The sequence below is a fragment of the Protopterus annectens genome, chromosome 8.part0 (assembly GCF_019279795.1).
Source record: "Protopterus annectens isolate FY-2018-M chromosome 8.part0, PAN1.0, whole genome shotgun sequence".
Taxonomy (NCBI): Eukaryota; Metazoa; Chordata; order Ceratodontiformes; family Protopteridae; genus Protopterus; species Protopterus annectens.
In genome coordinates, this window is record NC_056741.1 from 1,165,379,832 (window position 1) to 1,165,403,692 (window position 23,861).

General features: G+C 40.0%; 1 protein-coding gene across 1 annotated transcript in view; it reads left to right on the top strand.

The window, feature by feature from the left end:
- Positions 1-23,861, top strand: part of WDR90 (WD repeat domain 90) — a 1,773,335-nt gene that overhangs the window by 784,739 nt on the left and 964,735 nt on the right. The window contains exon 18 of the mRNA XM_044079383.1: positions 7,871-7,987. Coding sequence (XP_043935318.1) covers positions 7,871-7,987 — 117 coding nt within the window. The remainder of the gene's footprint in view (positions 1-7,870; positions 7,988-23,861) is intronic.

The following is a 23,861-nucleotide window of genomic DNA, read 5'->3' on the forward strand; positions in this document are numbered from 1 at the left end:
CTGATGTTTAACAAATTGGAAGAAAAGAGGAAGACTATGCAGCCAGTGAAACAGCTCTTTAAACCTCTTCCCCATATGTACAGTAGGAATTACTCCACTAGAGGCTGACCCTTTCACCAAAAGGCAGAATAAAGGAAAGCAGCTTAAGAGGAAGAAAGACCAGTTCAGGAGAAAAAAGCAAACTAACAATCAAAAACGTCTGCCTGGGTGATCTTTGGGACCAAGACTTCTCAAAGGGGGTGATATGACTTCACAAAGCTGCTCTTTTCCCCTCACCCTCAAATCCCACCATACCCTAAAACATTTTACCAGTTCACTGTTTGACTTCCTATATAACTGCGGTGGTGGTGCTGCGGTAGCGTTGTCGCCTCATAGCAAGACGTTGTCCCATTCGATTCTCAGCTAGAGCATCTTCTGTGTGGAGGCATACGTGAATGGGGCATGCCTTCGTTGAAGGTTGTGCATCAGGGCTGGTAACCCGGTACATAAAAATCCACTACCAATCATTAGCGGACCGGAGTTCTGCTGTGGCGACTCCTAACTGGGAAAAGCCGAAAGACACAACAACTGCTTGACTTCCTATCCACCCATCCCAAGAAAGGGGGGGTTATTTGGGTATATTTCTGAAAGTGTCTGAAAACATATCCCAGTGCTGCTTGTATGCTATGAATCCTGAGATGGATGCACTCTCCTATAAATAAAGCAGCCAAAGTTCTAAGGTAGTCCTTTAGTACCTAGAGAGCAAACTCATCTCCTCAAGCTAATATTACTTGACTTCCTACATCATGATGTCAGAGACAGAGCAAGTATCAGAACAGGAAAAAGGCACATGTTTCTACCCAGTATTATTCCCAGCCCCAAGCAAATACAACCTTTGGAGGCCCATTTTAGACCCTTTAACGCTAAATAAATTCCTAAGAGTGCCAAAGTTCAGAAAGCTGACCTTGAAGGCTCAAATACCACTCCTCTTTCCATGGGCTCATGAGAGATGCCTGTCTCAACATACTCATAGCCAGAACACACTTGTATCATCTTTTATTCTAAGTTGGGGGTACCCATTACCAATTTACCTCCTTGCCATTTGTTTTTTCTGTTGTAGCCACGGTATTTATAAAGTTCTTAGCACCAGTAATTGCATATTGCAGAATCAAGAGTATTCATATCTACCCTGGCTTTGGACAACTGCTTCATGCAGGCCTTCACACATGGGGAGATGCAGTCTACCCTTCAGCTCATTTGAGCTTGCTTGCAGACTCTGCTGCTCTCTCTGAATCAGACATAACTATCTCCGTTCCAATGGGTTCAGTTCCCAGGAGTCTCTTGACTGCCAGCATTCAAGTAACATTTGCTCCATAAGCTGAAGTCCAGCCTCTAACCTCTTTCTTCAGGTCCATACAACAACGGAGTTAGAGTATGGCCAGAGAATACCTCAGGATTATGGGCTGTATAGCATCTACAATCCTGAATCTTGATGGTCTCGTTAGCAAAATTTCACATGGGAAAACTGCTGTAGCAATTGTGGAACAGATAGTGCCATCATGCCCTCTCCCTGTAGTAGCCATCCCTCTCCTGGTATGCCTCAATAAAGAGCTGTTGTAGTGGATTGAACAGGTGAAATCTAGTCAGTGCGTCCCTTTCAGACCAGACTTTGATATGAAGACATTAGCTTATTTACTTCTCAGATGTAGCCTTGTAGGCTTATTAAGGGAAACTAAGAAATCAAGGCAGTTGGAACATAAATCAGAGAGAAAGACTTCATCAACATCAAAGAGATTATGCCTTCCCGGCTGTAAAAGCATTAAGACAGGTATGGCAACCAAGGGACCCTGCACAACTTCACATTTAAAAAACGCAAAAGACACAATGTAAACTCAGAACTGAAACAAAAGCAGTTCACAGACTCCACTGGCAGCAAACTAGGTTAAGGGACAAACCCAGAAGGTTGAATTGTCACATAAAGTCCTTTTATTTGCTGAAAATAAAAAAATCATTTAGCGCTTTCGTTTAAACCATGTGTTAAACTTCATTAGACAGTTGGTAATTTTAAATCACTTCCTATATAGACTTCCTGTGACACTGATTGGTGAATCAACTCATGAATATTAATAACATTTAAATACTTCATCTTATGAATATAAAACACACATTCTAAAAAGTACCTGCCTGCCACTCTATTGCTATCAAGCTAATAATGAACTGTAAATAGAATTCTTAACTTGTGTATATGTACAGTAAAAGACCACTACTAGAACATTTTTATGTAATAATATACTTCTAAAAAGTATATGTTTTATACTCAATAAAAACAAACTATACATAGCTCTGAACGACTTCATGTCTGATTAAAGACATATTGCTTAGGTCACTACACCAGTATCAAATGTGCACTCTTTTTATATATGTAAAAAATAAATGCATATAAATATATATTAAATAAGTTAATTAGTGAATAAATATGTAAAAAATGTGAAAAAATATATGTATAAAACATATCATATATATGTAAAATACTTAGTTAAAAATGTGTTAAAAAAATATACATATATATATATATATATATACATACATATATATATATATATATATATATATATATATATATATATATATATCAAAATGTGAATAAAAGGGAATACATTTTATTTATTTAGATGTTGCTATCTTAACTCTTTTCCTTTCAAGAGCTTTCAACTTCAACACTGGGGCAATAAAAGGGAATACATTTTATTTATTTAGATGTTGCTATCTTAACTCTTTTCCTTTCAAGAGCTTTCAACTTCAACACTGGGGCAATGGAGCTCTGCTCATTCAGTCCTGGCCAACTATCCGTCTGTAGGCAGCTTTATAGGTTCATAGGTTCATACTAGGCTATCTGCCCTAGGGCATTTATAAGCCTAGCCAGAGTATGTTTGGCTTTCGCCACCCATTTTAAATTAATTTTGCTATGCCCTTTTTCGAGGTTAGTATACTGTGCCTCTGTCTAACAGTGACACAGAAGTGATACCCGGGGTAAACCTACGATCTCCCATCCACTCATCAAGATTCCTCTTGAAAAGAGTCAATGAGGGACTCTGCCTAACCTGGACTGGGATTTTATTCCAGAGTGAAGGGAGCCTCTGGGTTATGAATCTGTCCCTCCAGCATGTCCTATTTATTTCAGTGCTGAGGTTCAAGTCTCTCGAGCGTGTAGCTCGATGGGATTTGGATTTTTTGAGGTGCAGCATGTCCCTTAATTCCAGGTTGGACATGGCCTTATACGTCAGGCACAGGTCACCTCTGAGCAGGCGGTATGCCACTGAGTAGAGCTGGAGTTTCTTTAACCGGGCAGCATATGGCATCTGTTTGAGCCCTTTGATCCTCTTGGTGAGGTACTTTTGGGGTCTTTCCAGTTGCTGCAGGTGTTCTTTGCCACTTTAGTTCTTTTTATTTCTAAAAGGGAGCCCCCCCTGGCTTGTTGTCTTGTACACACACTGAATCTATGGCCATAAAACTGAATTTGTGATCAGTATTGCAATTAATGTGCCTAGCCAAAGCATTATTTAAGTTTTGTTTCTTTACAGCATAATCGTGTTCATAAATCCTCTGCCAGACTTTTCTCTCCATTTTACCAACGTAGAAGCACGGGCAGGAAGTGCAAAATGCCATGTAAACCACTGCTTTAGAAGAACAAGAATATTTACTGTTCACATAATATGTGGTATTTCTCACTGTAAAGCTGTTGGCTACTTGGACTTTATGAAACCATAAGCATGCCCCACACTTAGCCATTCCAGTTTCTAACCTCTTTCTTCAAGTCCATACAACAACAGAGTTAGAGTATGGCCAGGGAATACCTCAGGACTATGGGCTATATAGCATCCACAATCCCGAATCTTGACGGTCTCTTTAGCAAAATTTCACATGGGAAAACTGCTGTAGCAATTGTGGAACAAATAGTGCCATCATGCCCCACTCCCTGTAGTAGCCATCCCTCTCCTGGTATATCTCAATAAAGAGCAGTTATGGTGGATTGAACAGGTGAAATCTAGTCAGTGTGTCCCTTTCAGACCAGACTTTGATATGAAGACATTAGCTTATTTACTTCTCAGATGTAGCCTTGTAGGCTTATTAAGGGAAACTAAGAACTCACGGCACTTGGAACATAAATCAGAGAGAGAGACCTCATCAACATCAAAGAGATGATGCCTTCATTCCTGGCTGTAAAAGCGTTAAGACAGGTATGGCAACCAAGGGACCCTGCACAACTTCACAACTGACACAGCTGGTATTTCAACAGTTGAGGGGAATCCGCCCTTTCCTTGTGTGTCCTCAGGGCATCTTGCATCCCATTCCAGGAGAATGCACCGACGGAACAGAAGCCTTCCCTCACCAGCTGATCCTAAGGAAGGATGTATTTGTGGACTTGTTCCCATGGTAGGGTGCACCAGAAACTGACCTTTTTGCTTCTCCAGAAAACAAGCAGCTAAGAAAATATTGCACTGTGGCGCTAACTGCAAGGGACTGAGCAACAGATGCCACCTGAATCAGCTGGGTGATTCCATTGTCTTTTCTCCTGTTTCTTTGTTCCTCCAGGTAATTTTGAAGGTGCAGGAGGTTGTGCACCTTCTCATAGCATCTTTTCTGGCTGAGGCAACATGTAAAGGATGGAACCTCTACAACTATCTCAGGATGTGAAATTGTCTTAGAACAGAGATTCAATCATGCATCACAGCCTGAAGACCGACAGCACAGATGATTTAACACTCACCCCCTTCATACGTTTACTGAGGAAATGCTTACAATGATGAGGGAAGCTAGAAAACCATATTCAAGAAAATCATGTCTTGGTTAATGGAAAAGGTTCTCTGTTTGGTGCCATAGACCCAAACTAAACAGTGTCTGTGATACCCACTTACCTGTTAGACCTTTAGAAATTGGTATTGCCTTATGCCTGTTTTGAAAGTAAATGAAAATGCTGTCTCTACTTACTTGCCTTCCATTGTATCTCCCACCCCTTTAGTCTTTACTGCCAGTATGACATTTCCTTAAAGGGGTTCTGCACTTAAGACCACTCAGGAAGGCACTCTGTCCTTCCTGTGACCCAGATTATGTACTGGAAAAATTAGCATTTGCAACTAACTCTCAAATTCCTGACATGGAAAATTGTCTTTTAAAGGAGACTTAATCTGAGCTAGAAGAAGTTTTAAATTGACAGCTTTAATGTGCAAACAGTTCATCTTCCACAAGAACAGGGTTACTGTTTGCACAAGTTCAGCTTTCATGTCCAATGTATGACTGAAGTTTCTGTTACTCAGGCAGCTTCCCATTTGAATGCCTGAAATGTCTGTCTTACAATGGGGATGAAAATTGATCAGGTGCAAACCCCACTCAACAAGGGTGAAGTGATTCTGCATACCCTGGATGTTCATAGATAACTAAGATTATACCTGGAAAAGAGAAGAAAGTGAGAAAAGTAAACCGGCTGATCATAGCCTTTGCAAAACTCAGAGATGGCAGGCCTGTATCTAAATTAAACGTCTTGAAATGGCTAGCACATTATCTCATTTTGTTACGCCTTTCATAGCAAAATTGCTCAAATCATGTCTGGCCAGACACTTCAAGGGCAAGAGTGCAACAGCAGCCTTCCTTTTAGGATCAGAGCCAAGGTAATCTTAGAAACAGCTGTCTAGTCATCTACCCACAACTTTTCTAAGCACTTCTCTTGGATATTGCCTCTGGAGCCAAGGATAGGTTTGTCATGGCCATCTTGGAAAGACTTTTATAACTGACCTCATCATAGGGCCAGCGATCTCATACTATGTTAGCTTTGGGAGTCATTCAAAGAGTCGGTACTACTGCAACAGCAAGCAGTACAAAAACATGGTACATTTGTGTAGGAACTTGCCGTAACTGTAGATGTTTGAGTGTGTTCACTGTTGCAGATGTAGTTCCCTTCTTCCCTATGCATCTCTATTCTGGATATGCTACCATTGTGACACAAAAGTGGTTACCAGCCACCTTTTGTTACCACTTTCCCTCTTTCCTTACCCTACAAGGTGCCCTTTCTCATCGGATTTGTTTAGTGTTGGGGGGACTTCAAGGTTTTTTTCAAGCTGGGCTATCTTTGCTGGGACCATTTGCCACCTGACAACTAGCATTCTGGCTTCCACTAGAGAAGGTGGGAGGGAAGGAGAGAGAAGTAGATTCAGTCAAAGTGGAGCATCTGGAGGTTGACTTGTTTGTCATTTGGGAGAATGCAGTGCTACACCTTCCTTGTGCTCATTGTAGGACAATGAGGAGATCATGATGGATGTGTGTTCCACTCTGACAAGGGAGGTTCCAATAGCTCTTCCTGGCATTCCTATTTATTCCACATCTTAATGCAAAGTCCACAGAAGAAAGATGAATGCAAATTCTCATTACTCTGTGATGACTGGGGGGATTGAGACCTTTCGGTCCCTGGTTGTATAAGAAACTCTCCCTTTTCTAGTCAAGATTGATTCCAGTGGTTGGAGTTAAAGCCAGCAGCATTTCAGGGTTTGGCTTTTGTGTTAGAGTCACTGCTTTTGGCAGAGGCGCTGAAAGCAGTAAGGCTACCAGGCAGCATTCTAGTCTGCTAAGTGGAAAAGCTTCCCCGTAGCGGGGGGAGCTTTACCATATACCGCCATGCTCAGTATGTTTACATGTTTTGCAACTGCAAGTCCATCAGCTCAGGGTATTACCTGAACTTTGCGTGCTTCCAGAGACAATGGCATAAAATTGCCAAGCAAACACTTTTTAAGTATCGTAACTGGGTAATCTAACCATCAAGCAGTTAGCAAAATGGTCAAAGTTCAATACAAAAGAGTGTGGCTGCTTCCATTGCTTCTTTCTAAATGATTATGTTGCAAACATTTGCAAAGTGACTGCTTGGTCTTCAGTCCGCACCACCAAGCATAACTGTATTGACTGCAGCTTGAAGACTCAGGCCACATGTAGAAAATCAGTACTGCAGGGCTCAGTTCTCTGAGCATCTTCATTATGTTGATTTTCTAGTTCTTTATGCAGGAATGTTTACTTCCTGCAATTGATCTCAGCTAAGGACCCATTTTGCAGGGTCCTTCACATGTGAAAGTTTCGATAGTCAACTGATAAGGTAGCGAGGGCTTTCCTTGTTGGATCAAGGATATCATCCCTTCATCCCCCTATGGATGAGTGGCTTTACAGCTTGCTGGTGGTGTGAGGGTTAAAGGGATGGTCTTGGGGATCTTGTGTATCTCTAGCCAGTGTGTTCTATCAGTGTGTACCAGTATGGACTCTAGTGTAGATATTGCTAAATGCAGGACGTTACAGGGGGAAATTATCCAAATTCTGATGGATTGAGAAGAAATACCAGCCAAGGACCCATCAAGGATGTTCTTGTAGATGAGTTAAAAAAAAAATCATATCTGCTATCTCTGAGAGTGTCCTTTGCTTTGGGTGACTCCCCCCCCCCCCCCCACCATAAGTGTATAATTTTATATTATTGTGTTTTTTGTGTCTTTCAAGTTGTGAATGCTCACTGCATGGGTTGAACTGATGAGCATAATGGCTAAAAGCACTCTTCTAGTACAGTGTTTGACAGCATTACATGCATCAACAGAGGCTTGTGTGACCTGAAGGCAAGTTTTAAAGAGTTTTCTGAGTTGTACTGAAATGAGAGTATCAAAAGATGAGATTTCAAGAAACCCACCCAAGAGTCAGCTGAGTGTGATGAGTACATATCTGTTTTGTCTTGATTTTTCTCCTCAGGTCATTTGATTTAGATTTATCAATTTGTGCCATTTTTTAATGTATATATGTATGTATTCTTTATGATGACATATTCTCAGAGTTGCAATGTATAGTAAGCAATCCATCTAATTTATTAAAGGTACTGGAATTGCTATCAACAGTATTAGTATTTCGTCTGCATTCTGTGCAACTGGATCAGAAGATGGTTGCCTTCGACTTTGGCCCTTAGATTTTTCAGCTGTGTTTTTGGAGGCAGGTAAGGACACAGTGTTTCATTATAGTGTCTTATATAAGAGTTTAATTTCTGAAGTTTTATTTTTCTTTCAAAGTTAGAGTATTTTGAAATGCAAACTTGATTAATCTCATTCTGAAGGCTAGGTATTTGTCTGCCAAACCACGATTCTGCTTCTGCATTGAAGAAGGCTGGAAAGAGAAGAAAATACTGTCCAGCGACCAAAGGAAGCAGCAGGGCTTCTCTGAACACGTTAACGCAGGGCCTTTTCTTTTGAGTAGTGACACTCCTGTAAGCTGCCATTACCTTTTGTACAGAAATTTGTGGGTAGGCACATTCTCTGGTACCCTAGTCTGCCTCCCTATTTTAGTAGCATGTCTTTTGGTGTCCTGGAATTGGTCATTGTTGGGACTTGTCATGTGCATATGACAGGACATCTGTTTGAGAAGTGCATATGGCAGGTTATCTGTTGGGAGGAAAGAGATGAAAGAAAATAGTCTATGAAATATAGAGTAGCAGTTAGATGTTTGGATGTTTTGGGAGTGTACGTGATGAGTGGATGGAATCTTTTCAGCTGTCATGCCCATCACTGAGAAGTATGTTTTGTCAGGAGTTCTTTTAGCCACCTGATGACCTGTCTTAAGGCATTTAGCTACATCACAAAGATGTAAGATTGTTTTCATTATTTGTTTATTGCTTTGTGGCAGTTTTTAGTTTAAAATGTGACATGGGTTGGTATACATTAAACAGGGCATTATACATGTAGTAAGGGACTTTGGGTCTGAGTAGTGTCATTCATTATGGATGTAATTTGACATTATTTATTGGCATTTACCGGGAAAGTCCAATGGGCCAAAAAAAAACATTTGTGGAGGCCCGGGTAGAAAAGCTCCACAGTATAAGAGTACATAAACATACAAACAATAAATACAATGTAAAACAGCTTCCAGATACAAGCAAGTAAGCAAAATGCATACATAGTAATGTACCATAATTATCAGGGTGTCACACAAATCATATGTACATATGAGTATAGCTGAACATAAATAGTATAGGTTACAAAACTAGAAGAGTAATGGAGTTATTAAACATAATTAAGTGGTACATACAAGGTATCTGAAGGGATTGGTTAGTAGAAGGATGGGAAGAGGGGGCAGTGAGAGGTGAAGTAGAAAAGACGGCCAGATGAGTGAAAGTTTAGCTAGGATTGTTTTGGTAGTGAATATGAATGAGTTTGAAGAGGGGAGAGGTGTAGGATAGTGTGTGAGTCATCTTAGAGTGTAGGCATTCAGGTTATGGAAGAATGAGAATAGAAGCATGTGCATTTCTAGGGGGAAGAGAGGTGTAATCATAATCATTTTTTGAAGGATATGACTGTACTACAGGCTCTGATAGCTGATGGTAAAGAGTTCCAAAGTGTTGCCGGCAGGGAGTTTAGGTTTATGTACCTGTAGTAGTAGTTGGTTTTCAGATCTAGGTGGCCTGTTAGGGTGGTAGTGGGTGAGGATAGAAGAGAGGGCTGGGCAGTCGGAGGGTTTGTAAATAATTTTGTGAGCTGTGATTAGCTGTAAGTAGGTAAGATGATGGGGAAGTTTGAGTCAGTTAAGTGATTTTAAGGATATACAATGATGGTAAGAAACTTTTGCGTTGGTTGCAGATTTGGCAACTTTGTTGTAACAAGTCTCAACTTTTTTAGCGTGCAGTTGCTATTGGTTAGGAGAGGAGTGCTATAGAGTAGTGAGGGAAAGAGGAAAGTTAAGTCAGGAGTACTTTTGGTAGAGCAGTTGAGAGTATTTTTATCGGTAGAGGGAACCTAACTTATAGGTTTTTTTTTTTTTTGATATTATGGATGTGGAGGTCAAATGTCTGGTTTTCATTGATGATAACCCCTAGTAATTTAGTGTGGGAGACAACTTCTATAATTTTGTTGTTTTGAGAATGAATGGTGAAGTCTGTCTTGTTGACATAGTATTCACTCCCAAGAAAACTCTATCATTTTTGTTTTATTTGGGTTTAGAGCTAGATGATTATTAGCCATCCAGATTTTGGTAGCGGTGAAAGCATTGTGGCAGATTTGTAAAAGTTCTGTTGTTGATTTAGCAGAGCAAATAATGGTCAACTCGTCTGCATATTGGACAACAGATGCATGTGTGAAGTGGGTATGGAACTCATTTATAAAAATACTAAATAAAAGGGGACCTGATATGGAACCTTGGGGGACTCCTGTAGTAGAGTTAGAGTGGTGAGAAGGAGTTGTGCCATCTGGTGGATTGTTTTCTATCACTCACGTAATTTGTGAACCAGTTTAGAGTTGTTGGGGAGATACCTAGGGTGCAGAGTTTGTTGAGAGCTAGGGGGTGAGAGACCCTATCAAAGGCCTTTGATAGGTCTAGAAAGAGGGAGGATGCAAATTTACCATTGTTTCTGGCTTGAAAAAACAAAATTCACAGCAGCTTCTAAATAAAACTTGTAATCCACAAAATGAAGCAGCTTTTCAGGCAAAACAATAAAGCCCTGAGCAGGGCAAGCTTAGAAAAATTGTGAAAAAAACCCACGGATGGCTCAGCACACTTCGATTCACTTTTTTCCACAGAAAAACAGCACATTAACGCTCCACCATACATTTTCATTTTAAATCACTTCCTCAGATGTGGGCTGTTCAAACTACTATTGCTTTTATACCATTCACTTAATTACATTGATTAGGTTAAAGGTGCTTTTATACCATTCACTTAATTACATTGATTAGGTTAAAGAATTAATTAAAAGGTTAATTTAGTTTAAAGCCAAAAACGTTTCTTGTTGTATTTCTCTGTGTTGCCACAATTAAAACACATTTAATATTACAATGTTTGATGAATAAATATGTATGAATAAAAATGTTTTAAATAAAAATCCTTAAAGCACTTGACTACAAATAATAAATTATAAAGTTAAAATACTGTTAGAAATGCATTTAATAGGACTCAGTGGTTAAAATTACAACTTGAATATTTACTTTAAACGAACTTGATGCTCTATCTAGTGGATAAATCGTGAAATTACAGGTATTATAAAAAACTGCGATCAGCAGTATGGTTTCATGCCGGGAAAGAGCACTACAGATGCGATGTTTGCTTTGAGAGTGTTGCTAGAGAAGTACAGAGAAGGTCAGAAGGAGTTGCATTATGTTTTTGTAGACTTAGAGAAAGCATATGGCAAGGTGCCTAGAGAGGAGTTGTGGTATTGTATGAGGAAGTCGGGAGTGTCAGAGATGTATGTAAGAGTGGTACAGGATATGTACGAGGGTAGTGTGACAGCGGTGAGGTCTGCGGTGGGAGTGACAGATGCATTTAAGGTGGAGGTGGGATTACATCAATGATCAGCTCTGAACCCTTTCTTATTTGCAATGGTGATGGACAGGTTGACAGACGAGATCAGACAGGAGTCCCCGTGGACTATGATGTTTTCAGATGACATTGTGATCTGTAGTGAGAGGAGGGAGCAGGTGGAGGAGACCCTGGAGAGATGGAGATATGCTCTAGAGAGAAAAGGAATGAAGGTCAGCAGGACTAAGACAGAATATATGTGTGTGAATGAGAGGGAGGATAGAGGAATGGTGAGGATGCAAGGAGTAGAGGTGGCGAAGGTGGATGAGTTTAAATACTTGGGATCAATAGTTCAGAGTAATGGTGAGTGTGAAAGAGAGTACAGGCAGGGTGGAGTGGGTGGAGAAGAGTGTCAGGAGTAATTTGTGACAGACGAGTACCAGTAAGAGTGAAAGGGAAGGTCTGCAAGAGGGTAATGAGACCAGCTATGTTATATGGGTTGGAGACACTGGCATTGACAAAAAGGCAGGAGTTTGAGCTGGATGTGGCAGAGTTAAAGATGTTAAAATTTGCACTGGGTTTGATGAGGGTGGACAGGATTAGGAATAATTATATTGGAGGGTCAGTTTAGGTTGGAAGGTTTGGAGACAAAGCCAGAGAGGCAAAATTACGTTAGTTTGGACATGTGCTGAGGAGGGATGCTGAGTATTTTGGGAAAAAAGATGCTAAGGATAAAGCTACCAGGTAACAGGAAAAGAGGAAGGCCTAAGATAAGATTTATGGATGTGGTGAGAGAGGACATGCAGGTGGTTGGTGTGACAGAGCAAGATGCAGAGGACAGGAAGAAATGGAAACAGATGATCTGCTGTGGTGACCCCTAACAGGAACAGCCGAAGGATGATGATGATAAAAAACTGCATTGTAAGCCAAAGGCAAATTGTATAGCATCATTCAGTTAAAAGAATGTTAAAAACAGGAAAATATAAGGGAAAAATAAATTCAGTACCAACAAACCCAACTTTTTAATAAAAGTACAAATAGAAAAAACATGGGTAAAAACATGATAAAATTCAGCATAAAGTGCAAATGCATATCACAGTTTTGCAGCTCTCAATTTTAATAATGGGACTGTGGAGATATGTGGTTGAGGGAAGTATATTTCACAATGACCTTTTAGAAGTTTTTAACAGATGCTGGCTAGATATATTAAGATGTATGATTGAAAAAATGTTAGGATTAAAGCTGAAGTGTTCAAAGAGATTGACATTTTTAAATGAATGCATTAAAGATGACTTGATTTTTTTACAATTCCTGAAGAAAGAATGAAATATGACAATATTTTTATTGATGCAAGTAATGATTGTGATAACTTAGTTAAGAGAAAAATAAAAAAGCTAGAAGGGGACCTTAATGAGTATAAAAATAAGGTAAGTTACCCATACCCAAAGAAGAAGGGAAGGACATGGGGTAACAACAATATGGAAGGAACAACAGATGATGATAACCAGGATAATGCAGTAATTAGTGAGTAGGTTACAGACTTAGATGATGTCTCCGAATACCCCCCCCCCCTTACGTAGGTCAGAGAGACTAAGGAATAGGGAGGGTTATGAACAACAATATAGGTGCACAGATTTTCGGGGGGGAGCAAGAAGGGGGAGGGGGAGATACTAGGGCAACTCAGTACCAACCTCCCTGACTTGGAAAACAATTCCATTCTGCAAGACAAAATGAACCCCTATAGATATACTTTAGAAGAGTTTAGTATATACAGTTTTAGTCCTATTCCCTTAACCAAAGAACATTTTAGTCTCTTATCAAAGGGAACCAAGTTTATTCCTAGTAGAAGGGGGGATTTAACCAAAACAATTATGGATGTTAAAACCTTTACTAGGAAGATTAACTTCCAGGTTATATTTGATCAGAATAAAAACTATGAACCAGGTGATCTGGTAAAAAGAAGTACATGCAATCACCCATTGCACCCCCAGATAAAAAGTCTAGAGAATACACTTGAGAATGAAATAAGAAAGAAGTATGAGAAAGTACACTGTATAAGGAACTTAAGCCAGGCTGAAAGCAGTGTCCTTGATGAATTAAGAGGGGATTCAGGCTTAAGAATTATGATTCCAGACAATGGTGGGGGAATAGTATTGATGAATAGCTTTGACTATGAGGGGAAAATGAATGAACTCTTAAGAGACCCTAATAAATACTCCACAGTTTCAAAAAATGAAATAAATATTAGTTACAGGATAGATATGGCCATAGAAAATTTATTTTTAGATGGATTGTTAGATAGGAAGACATATGAATATTTAAAAGTGGACAAACCTAAAATTCCTACTATGTTTGGGATTCCCAAAATTCATAAGAACGGAATGGATCCCCCTTTGAGGCCAGTAGTTTCGCCTGAGGGTTCCAAACCTTTACCCCTAGCCAAATTTGTGGATGTTAAGCTTAAGTAACTGTGGCTTAATAGAACCAACATTTTGAGAGATTCTTGGGATCTTCTAAGGAGATTAATCATGATCTATATAATGAGAATTTATGTTTCCTAACAATTGACGCTGTAGATTTGTTCTCAAACATTCCCCACAGTGATGGACTAAGATACCTGGAAGAACTAATTTTTGAGGATTAGACTAACCCATGATGAGTGTACTGTGGTGATGAAGCTTATAGATTTGGTTCTAAAGTTCAACTTCATTTACTTCAAAGGTGAATTATTTCACCAGAAGAAAGAAGTAGCGATGGGTGCCGCTTGTGCACCCACCTATGCCAATTTGGTCTTCGCCAAATGGGAAGAGAAGATGGTAACCGAATCAATATACAGTAACAACTGGTCACTTTATAGAAGATTCCTGGATGACATATGTATCCTATGGGAAGGGCCAAAAGAAGAAATAGAAAATTTATTGAATATATTAACAACAGTACTAATTTTCTTGAATTTACCTACAGAATAAATTGTGAGAAGTTGGAGCACTTGGATATAGAAATATACAAGGAAAATTCACGTTTTCATTCCAGGGTGTATAGAAAGAGTACCTATTCTAACTCTTATTTGCACTTTGAAAGTGCTCACCCTTTGTACTCCAAGAAAAATATGGTTAAAGGACAATATATTAGGGCCTGCAAGATGACGTCCAGAGACAAAGACTTTGAAATGGAAAAAAGTTTACTCAGGAAAATGTTTAGGACGAGGAAATACCCAGATGATATGATAGACCAAATTGAGACAGAAGAGACAGAAAGGAGACCAAATGACTTTAAGCCAATATTAAGATTATCAGTATTTGATATGGTAGGCCCAGTAAAAAAGGCAAATGACAATTTTGGCAGTGCACTCATCTTGGAGTATAATGCATGTGCAAAAATGGTAAAACAAACTATAGATAAGGAATGGAATACATTTTTAGCATTTACTGACTTAAACTAAAGAATGAAAAGCTAAGAGTAGTTTATAAGAATTCAAGTAATTTGAAGCTTTTATTGGAAAATGGTGCAAACCAAGAAGTTCAGAGACTGAGAAAAAGGAAGGGACCGTTCAAATGTGGACATTGTCAACAGTGTGCATACATTAGCAATGCAGAAAGTGTGTATTTCGAAAGCAGGAGAATCACCCTGGAAGGCAAGGATTTTAATAATTGTGACTCCTTTGGGCATATATATTTAACAAAATGTCAAACCTGTGAAGCATTCTATGTAGGGAAGACAGAGCGCAAGCTCAGGAGAAGGGTATACGAACATATGTATTACCTAGAAACAAACAGACTAATGTGTTGTACAAACACAAACAAAGCTGTGAAAATGCATATTATACATTTTTTCTGATAGAAAGGGTGGAAAAGAGTGGCAGAGAGGGTTTATGGAAGGAATGTTTGGAGTACAGAGAATTATGGTGGCAGATAACTTTGGAGGCCAATAAGCCAACGGGTCTCAATGGACATATCTCCACAGCCCCATTATTAAAATTGAGACCAGCAAAACTGTGATATGCATTTGCACTTTATGTTGAATTTTATCATGTTTTTACCCATGTTTTCCAATAGTTATAGTTGGTCTTTAAGCTTTTTTGTATTTGTATTTTTATTAAAAAGTTGGGTTTGTAATATGCTATAAACACAAGTGTTACACTCATTTATCAAAGGTATTGAATTTATTTTTTCCCTTATATTTTCCTGTTTTTAACATTCTTTTAACTGAGTGATGCTGTACGGTTTGCCTTTGGCTTACAATGCAGTTTTTATAATACCTGTAATTTCATGATTTATCCACTAGATAGAGCATCAAGTTCATGTAAAGTAAATATTCAAGTTGGTAATTTTAACCATTGAGTCCTATTAAATGTGTTTCTAACAGTAGTTTAACTTTATAATTTATTCTTTGTAGTCAAATGTTTTAAGGATTTGTATTTAAAACATATTTTTATTCATACATATTTATTCATCAAACATTATAATATTAAATGTGTTTTAATTGTGGCAACACAGAGAGATACAACAAGAAAAAGTTTTTGTTTTTAAACTAAATTAACCTTTTAATTAATTCATTAACCTAATCAGTGTAATTAAATGAATGGTATAAAAGCACTAGTAGTTTGAGGAAGTGATTTTTAAAACAAAAACGTATGGTGGAGCGTTAATGTGCTGTGTTTCTGCGGAATAAAGTGAACTGAAGTGTGCTGAGCTGTCCGTGGGTTTTTTTTCAGAATTTTCTAAGCTTGCCCTGCTCAGGGCTTTATTGTTTTGCTTTGTTTCTGGCTTGATTGATGGTGTCCATGAAGGAAATAAGGGCTGTAGAGGTGCTGTAACCAGGTCTAAAGCCATGCTGAGTTGAGAGAGGAGATTGTTTAGCTGTAAGTGGTTTAGAAGTTGATAATGAATACATTTCTCCAGGATTTTGGAGAGAGGGGAAAGAATTGCAATGGGCCTAAAGTTACAGATGTCTATGTTGTTACCTCCTTTGTGGAGTGGAAGAGCATATGCTTTTTTCCATATAGTCGGAATGTCAGACTGTTGGAGAGATCTATTGAGAAGTCTACTGATATGATAGACAATTGATCTTGCTGCCATTTGGAGATATTCTGGAGGCAAGTTGTCAGGGGCACAGGAAGCCAGGCTTCAGTTTAAGGAGAAGTTTTGTTATGGTGGTGATGGGGATAGGGGCGAAAGAAAAGGTAGTTGAGTTGGGGGGGTGCTACCTGGGGGAAGGAGATGAAGGTTAGTAGCAGTGTTAGCGTGAGGGAAAGTGGAGGTGAGTTTGGTTATTGTGTTGATGAAGTATGACTTGAAGAGGGTGGCTATTTCACTGGCGGGTGTTTCGGGGAATGGGCGTGGGTTGTTTATTGCACCAGGGTTAATTAGAGATGAAATGGACTTCCAAAACTTCTTAGGGTTTTGTTTGTAATTGTTTTGAAGGTTTAACTAGTGTTGTTTTCTATCATTAATGATTAGGTGTTTTACTTGGTTATGGAGCTGTCTGAATTGCAAGAGGTGGTTGAAATTTTGATGATTTTGCCATTTTTTTTTTCCATATTTTGTCTCTGGTATTCATACTTTGCTTGGTGGTTCTAGTAAGCTCAAGATGGATGCTTGATTTTGATTCTTTTTAGCTGAACAGGGGCTACTTTATTGAGGATAGTTAGGAAGGTGGAGTTGAAGAACTCGACAGCAGTGGTAGGAAGTGTAGAGTATTCCAATTTATCATTTGTAGGGATTCATTAAAAATTGTGGGGTTAAAATTACTTGTATTTCTTGATTGTTTAAATTGGTATTGGGAAGGTATTTGGTTGGTATTTCGAATTATGTAAGCTGGAAGATGGTCACTAATACTACAGGCGAGAGTACCTGCTATATTGACACTTTGCTGGGGTTGGAAACTATTATCTGGTCTAGAACTGAGCTGCTGTCTTTGTTTTTGTTGGGTCTAATATCTGTAGCCATTTGTGTAAAGTTGCACAGGTTGATATTAGGTGGTGGAGAATGGATGGAGATGTCTAACCAGTTTATATCCCCTAGGATGATTGTTTCATTGTTAATATTACCTGAGATCCAGGCAAGAATGTCTTCTAAAAGGGGAATATTGTTGCCTGGGGGGATGTATATTGTGGTTATACAGAGAGACTTAGAATTAGAATTAAGTTTGAGAAATGAAACAAGTAGTTCAGCAGTTGCAAATTGAGAAATAGGTTTAGTGTATGGGGCTATGGTGAGAGTGTTGGGAAAATTATAGCAATGCCTCCACCTTTTTTGTGGGGTCTGTCAGCCCGTAGGCAGGCATAACCTTGGGGAAGGATTTCTGAATCCTTTATATATGGTTTCCGAAGCAGGTAGTATGTCTGGTTTATTATGGGACAGTGAAGCATGGAATTCTGGTATTTTGTTTCTAATACTTTGAAGTTTGGCTGTAATGGTATTTAGTGATTTATGTGAGTTTGGAGGGGTAGTATTCATGGGAGTAGTGCCTGGATTAGGATGGATGTCTGCAGAAAGAGCTAGGTTAGATTGTTTGGACAGGTATCAAATAGATAGGAGATATCTTTTTGAGTGACTGGAGATGAAGGCATGATTGAGAGAATGTTTATGGGTAGGGAGCAGTTTTAGTTTGGTATATAGGCATATGTCAAGTGTGTACAGGCTTGAGGATATGTTAGAGTAGCTGGGGAGGGATGAAGATTGCATTGCAGTAAAGGAGTTGTGTTTTTGGATGTTAAAAGTAGTAGTTAAGGATGTTAGTTGAGTTGAGACATAGAGAAAGGGTATGGGGCAGAGTAGACAAATAGTCGTATGGAGAAATAACATGGTGACGAAGTAAAAGGTGTATGCAGGAATTAAAGGCTGGGGATAATATAGCTGAAGTAGTAGATAGTGTAGTGGGGAGATATAGGTAAGCTGGTATAAGGCTATTAGTGGAGTAGAGTCTAAGGAGATTAGCTGCTTGTATATTATTGTTCCTCATGCATTTATTCCAGGTAGTATTTCAGTCTGAAGAGGGCCCAAGAAGGTTCTAGAATTCAGCTGTGAATCCATCACCAAATTGAATTCAGTCACTCCCATTGCTTCATGTCTAGGCTATTAATATGTTCATAGGTTCATAGGTTCATACTAGGCTATCTGCCCTAGGGCATTTATAAGCCTAGCCAGAATGTGTTTGGCTTTCGCCACCCATTTTAAATTTATTTTGCTATGCCCTTTTTCGAGGTTAGTATACTGTGCCTCTGTCTAACAGTGACACAGAAGTGATACCCGGGGTAAACCTACGATCTCCCATCCACTCATCAAGATTCCTCTTGAAGAGAGTCAATGAGGGACTCTGCCTAACCTGGACTGGGATTTTATTCCAGAGTGAAGGGAGCCTCTGGGTTATGAATCTGTCCCTCCAGCATGTCCTATTTATTTCAGTGCTGAGGTTCAAGTCTCTCGGCGTAGCTCGATGGGATTTGGATTTTCTGAGGTGCAGCATGTCCATTAATTCCGGGTTGGACATGGCTTTATACGTCAGGCACAGATCGCCTCTGAACAGGCGGTATGCCACTGAGTGGAGCTGGAGTTTCTTTAACCGGGCAGCATATGGCATCTGTTTGAGCCCTTTGATCCTCTTGGTGAGGTACTTTTGGGGTCTTTCCAGTTGCTGCAGGTGTCTGGTAAGGTACATCCCAAAATGGGCATTGTCCTCAATTATGGGCCTGATTAGGGATGAGAAAAGAGGCACGATGACCTCCCCTGATCTAGATGTGAATCCCTTCATGATTAGGTGGGCTATATAAAATGTTTTTCAAACCACTTTGGCCACGTGGTTGTCAAATGAGAGATTGCTATCAACTTGGGTCCCCAGGTCCCTAATTACTTCTTCTGTATTTAATGGATTACCACCTATGTGGTAATTTGTGGGCACTTTGTTTTTGCCAAAGGGGATGACTATACACTTTTTGGCATTTAGCTTGAGGCCATGGCTCTGACACCAGTTGTCTGTTTCTATGAGGCCCTTTTGGAGGATGCTAGTGTCGGCTGGAGAGTCGATTATGGCGCCCAGTTTGCAGTCATCTGCGAACTTGGTCAGCCACAGTCCTTTCATGTTGGCCTGTACCTCCGAGAAATATATACCGAACAAGAGAGGACCCAGGACTGAGCCTTGTGGGACACCACTTGTAACTGGTTTGGAGTCTGACATGGCTCCAGCAATTCTAACCATGTGGGTTCTGTCCTTTAGCCAGTTTGCAATCCATCTAGTGACATAGGGGTTTATAGTTAAGCTGGTGAGCTTATCTATAATGCCCGAGTGGGGTATTGTATCGAAGGCTTTTGCGAGGTCCAGGTAGGCTGTGTGGACCACCTTCCCCTCGTCAATGGCCTTGGTGACTGTTTCAAAGAAATCAACCAGGTTTAAGAGGCAGGATCTGCCCTTAACAAAGCCAAACTGGGTAGGATCCAGTGTCTGTAGGTCCCCAATATCTTTATTTATGAGGTCCATGATGATCCTTTCCATAGCTTTGCAGACCAAGCTAGTCAGGCTTATGGGGCGATAGTTTCCAGGATCCGTTGAGGCACCACAGTTTCCAGGATCCGTTGAGGCACCACCTGTATGGAGAGGGACCACTGTTGCTGTATGCCATTCTTTGGGCACATATCCTGTAGTAAGGCTGAGATTGAACAGTAGTTTTATGTTTGGGTTTAGCTCTTCTTGGAGTTCATGTAGGACGCAGCCCGGGACACCGTCTGGTCCCATTGATGCTGTGTTTTTTGCTTTGGAGAGGGCGGCTCTTGCCTGAGCATCTGAGATGTCAGGGGGGCAGCACTCTCCTGGGATAGATATTTGCCTTTTTGGTGGGGAGGGGGGAGAAGTTTGCGCTGAACCTGTCAGCTAGGATGTTGGCAATGTCTGTGGGTTCAGTGTATTTTTTGCCATTTTGGACTAATTCTGAGCATATCTGGGAATTACCACCCAGGTTCCTAACATAACTAAAGAAAGCCTTGTGATTATCCTTAGTGTCCTGTGCAATTTTTCTCTCGAAGCTGGCCTTAGACAATTTTATGAGTGCCCGTAGTTTTTTGCTAATACTGATCAGTGATGCCTTCCCTTTTTGGGATTTTGCTCTATCATTTAGTAGCTTCCTCCTCCTTCTATTGTATAGTTTGTTTATGGCTGGGGTCCACCATACAGGACGTCTGCCTTTGGAGGATTGGGTCTTGGTTTTATTTGGGATCGCATGATCCATGCATTCCTGAAGGTGTTCATAGAATGCGTTTATAAAGGATTCTGCGGTCTGGGCCGTATTTTCCACAGGCTCGGGGGCTTTGAAGGATTCCACCTCGGTTTTGAGGAGTGTGAAATTTGCTTTAGAGAAGTTTTTTACTGTGGTTTTCTGGGCAGGGGGTGGGGTCGGGATGTGAATATTCAGTGAGATTAGTTTATGGTCTGATCTTACCAGTGAGGGATACACTTCTGGTTTGGAGCATAGAGTCCCCATGTTTGTGATGATCAGGTCCAGTATGTTTTCCCCTCTTGTGGGAGTGGTAACAAGTTGTTCCATAGCATTTGAGTTTATAAATTCTAGGAACCTTTGGGCTAGGGTGTTGGAGCTAGAGTAATGCTCCCAGTATATGTTTGGGTAGTTGAAGTCACCCAATATAATGGTGTTTGGAGAGACCTTCATGTTTTCCACTGTTCTCAGGAAGGCCGAGTGGGGTTCCTGGGTTTGGGAGGGTGGTCTGTAGCAGGCTATAAACTGGAAGGCAGTTTTACCCACTGTTAGTTGCACATGGATAGTCTCTGATGCTTCGTGCTTTGCCACCAACCTGGAGGTGTGGGTATCTTTGATGAATATCGATACTCTCCCTCCTTTTGTGGTTTGGTCCAAGTTTTGGGGCCGAAAAGCATGGTATGAGGTATAACCTGGTAGTGCTGGGGTGCTCTCGGGAGCCCTGAACCAGGTTTCTGTTACTGCACAGATATCGATGTTCTCCATGCTAAGGAGAGTTTCGAGTGTGTGCATCTTGAGGTTTAGACTTCTGGCATTGAGTAGCATTACTCTTAGTTTCTTATCCCTTGTGATACCTATGGAGGTGGGTTTGTCTTTTGAGCCTTGCCTAAAAAAGGCACTATGGGGGTAGCAAGAGCCTTTGCTAATATCCGAAAGCTCAGGGGTGACAGGTGCAAGCCATCCCTAGCGAAGCATTGTGGCTTGTCGAGTATATCATCCCAAGCTGACAGGTATTGGATCCCCTTTAATGACACCAGTACTTAAGCCAATTGTTGAAATTGATCATCTTGTCTTCATATTGTGGCATCATTCTTGGTGAGGGTAAGATGCTACTCATGGTCAGGGTCATACCGGCCTGGGCTACATGCTCAGAGAGCTCCTTTATGTCTCTTTTCATGTAGTCCAGGGAGGTACGTCTCAGGTCATTCACACCAGCACTTTTTTTGTCAGGGATATTAGTCTGGTTAAACTATACCATTTCAAATGTGTGCTTATTTCATTGACTGGGCATATTCCGCTGTCAAAGACCTTTCCTCAGGGGATTATGCCAGGGGAACAAGTCTTAAAGTTCAGAAGACATGTACTTGTCAAATACATGAATGTGAACTATGATTTTAACAAGATACAGTAAAGTCAAAAAAAAAAAAAAAAAAAAAAAAAAAACAGAGCAAATTATTAGTGATGTGATTATGCAATTAGCTTTGACTTTTGTTTGAAAAATGCCTGCATTTATTTAATATTATGCAAGTGTTTGCAGTGCAGTGTAGCTATATTTAGATTTATAAATAAATACAGTCTGATAAATAGGTGGAGAAATGTCTCCCTTGATAGATTGATTTGTTATAGAGGGGTGCTTCCCCCCCCTTTATTCCCCTGCTGCTAGTTTTTAGAGATTGGAAATGGGGGGGGGGGGGGGTGGCGGTTCCCTTCTCCTGTTATATGCAGAATTAATAGAAGAGGCTGATGCAGCTTATTGTAACTACTGTTGCTTGGCAACTGACAATTTTGGTACGATGTGCAAAACACTAGGAGCATCTAGTGTTCACTTCTCTGCAATCATGAAGAAAAGGGACAAGGCAGTCATTACCTACCAAGGAGTGCTACATTCCAGTTAGGGGCAGCAGAGGCATATAACCTTGTCGTATGCTTGAAGCTGAATTAGACAAGGAATCCTTAAACTCTGTGGACAGTTTTCTACAGGTTAAGTAGAAAACTGTTGACTAGCTGGGGGTCATCAAGACCAGTAAGCAACTTTTAGTAAGGAGATGAGATTACATTGCATATCTGTTTAAATTACACTGCATATCTTTTTAAGTTACATTTGCCTGTCTTCCTTATTTTTAGTTGATATCTTTCAGTTGCCATTCTTTTGCTATGTCCTCTCTCACCTAGTGCAACATGCATTTTAGTCCTTTGTGAAGGACTCTATGGTCTTAAAGTGCACTGCCCATCAGGTAGCCTGTTTCATTTATCCAACAATCTCAATGAAAACAAAATACTTTAATGTCTAGATCAAACTGCATATTCTCACTGTGGTAGTTGTGCCATTTCTTCACTCATTTGCCTTTCTTCTTAAAATGTATCACATCATGCTGTTACCTGATTTGTGTAAGAGTGTCATGTCTCCCTTTTCTCAGTTAGTCTTTACTGATAAGATTTAGCTTCCTTAATATCTGCTCATACCCCATGCACTCGATTCCCATCATTACCTTGGTTGGCTTCCTTTATATCCTTTTGACTAGCTTAATCTCCTACACCTTTTGTTAGCCTCTTAAATAAATGCATTCCAGATTCCTGGCATCTGTTTCTTCCTGAGGATTACTGGTCTTGGCTTGGACTTTCTTGGTTTGTTCCCGTTTTCATTTTTTGCTGTTGGTACAACCCTTTGGTCTTACTTTCTTTGTTCTTTTTTAAGGTCAGTTATTAAAGCTATTATTCCACTTCAGGGTTGTTGAAGCCTAGGTTAAATACTTCACACTTCCTTGCACTAAGCTGCCACTTGGCCCCCTGTGCCAGACTCTGCAAGTGCCTTTGAAGACTTCCCTCATTCACCACTGTCTGTTTTTGTGCCATCCACAAATAGGGTTGACCGTGATGTTAATGCTCCTTATAATACATAGTACATTGATGCCAAAGAGTGCTGGTTCCAGGATTGATCCTTGTGGAATTCATAACTGCTACTCTTTTTTTTGTATTGGGAACTCTATAACTGTTAATTTCTGCCACATAGCTATCCTTCTGCCCATATAATCCAATTCTTTTGTTTCTGGGAACCTGTAATAAGTAAAGGAAAGCTGCTAGAGTTTGTATATGCTGTGTATACGTAATGTAGCCATTGCTAACTTAAGATCATTATACAGCACTGCAGTTTTAAGAATGTATGTATTCCATAATTCACTGTATCTTGAGGCTAGTAACAGCGTGTTCCTAATGACCAATGAGTTAACATCATTTCTGCAAAGCTGCCATTTTGTACAGAGTAACTGTTACCTGTTTGACAAACTGCTGGTTTATTTTCACATTTCTGACACTGCTGTTTATTACTGGGTAATCAGAGGTGTGCATCTTGACATATTGTCAGAAACAGGATCTTTTCAAAGAGACT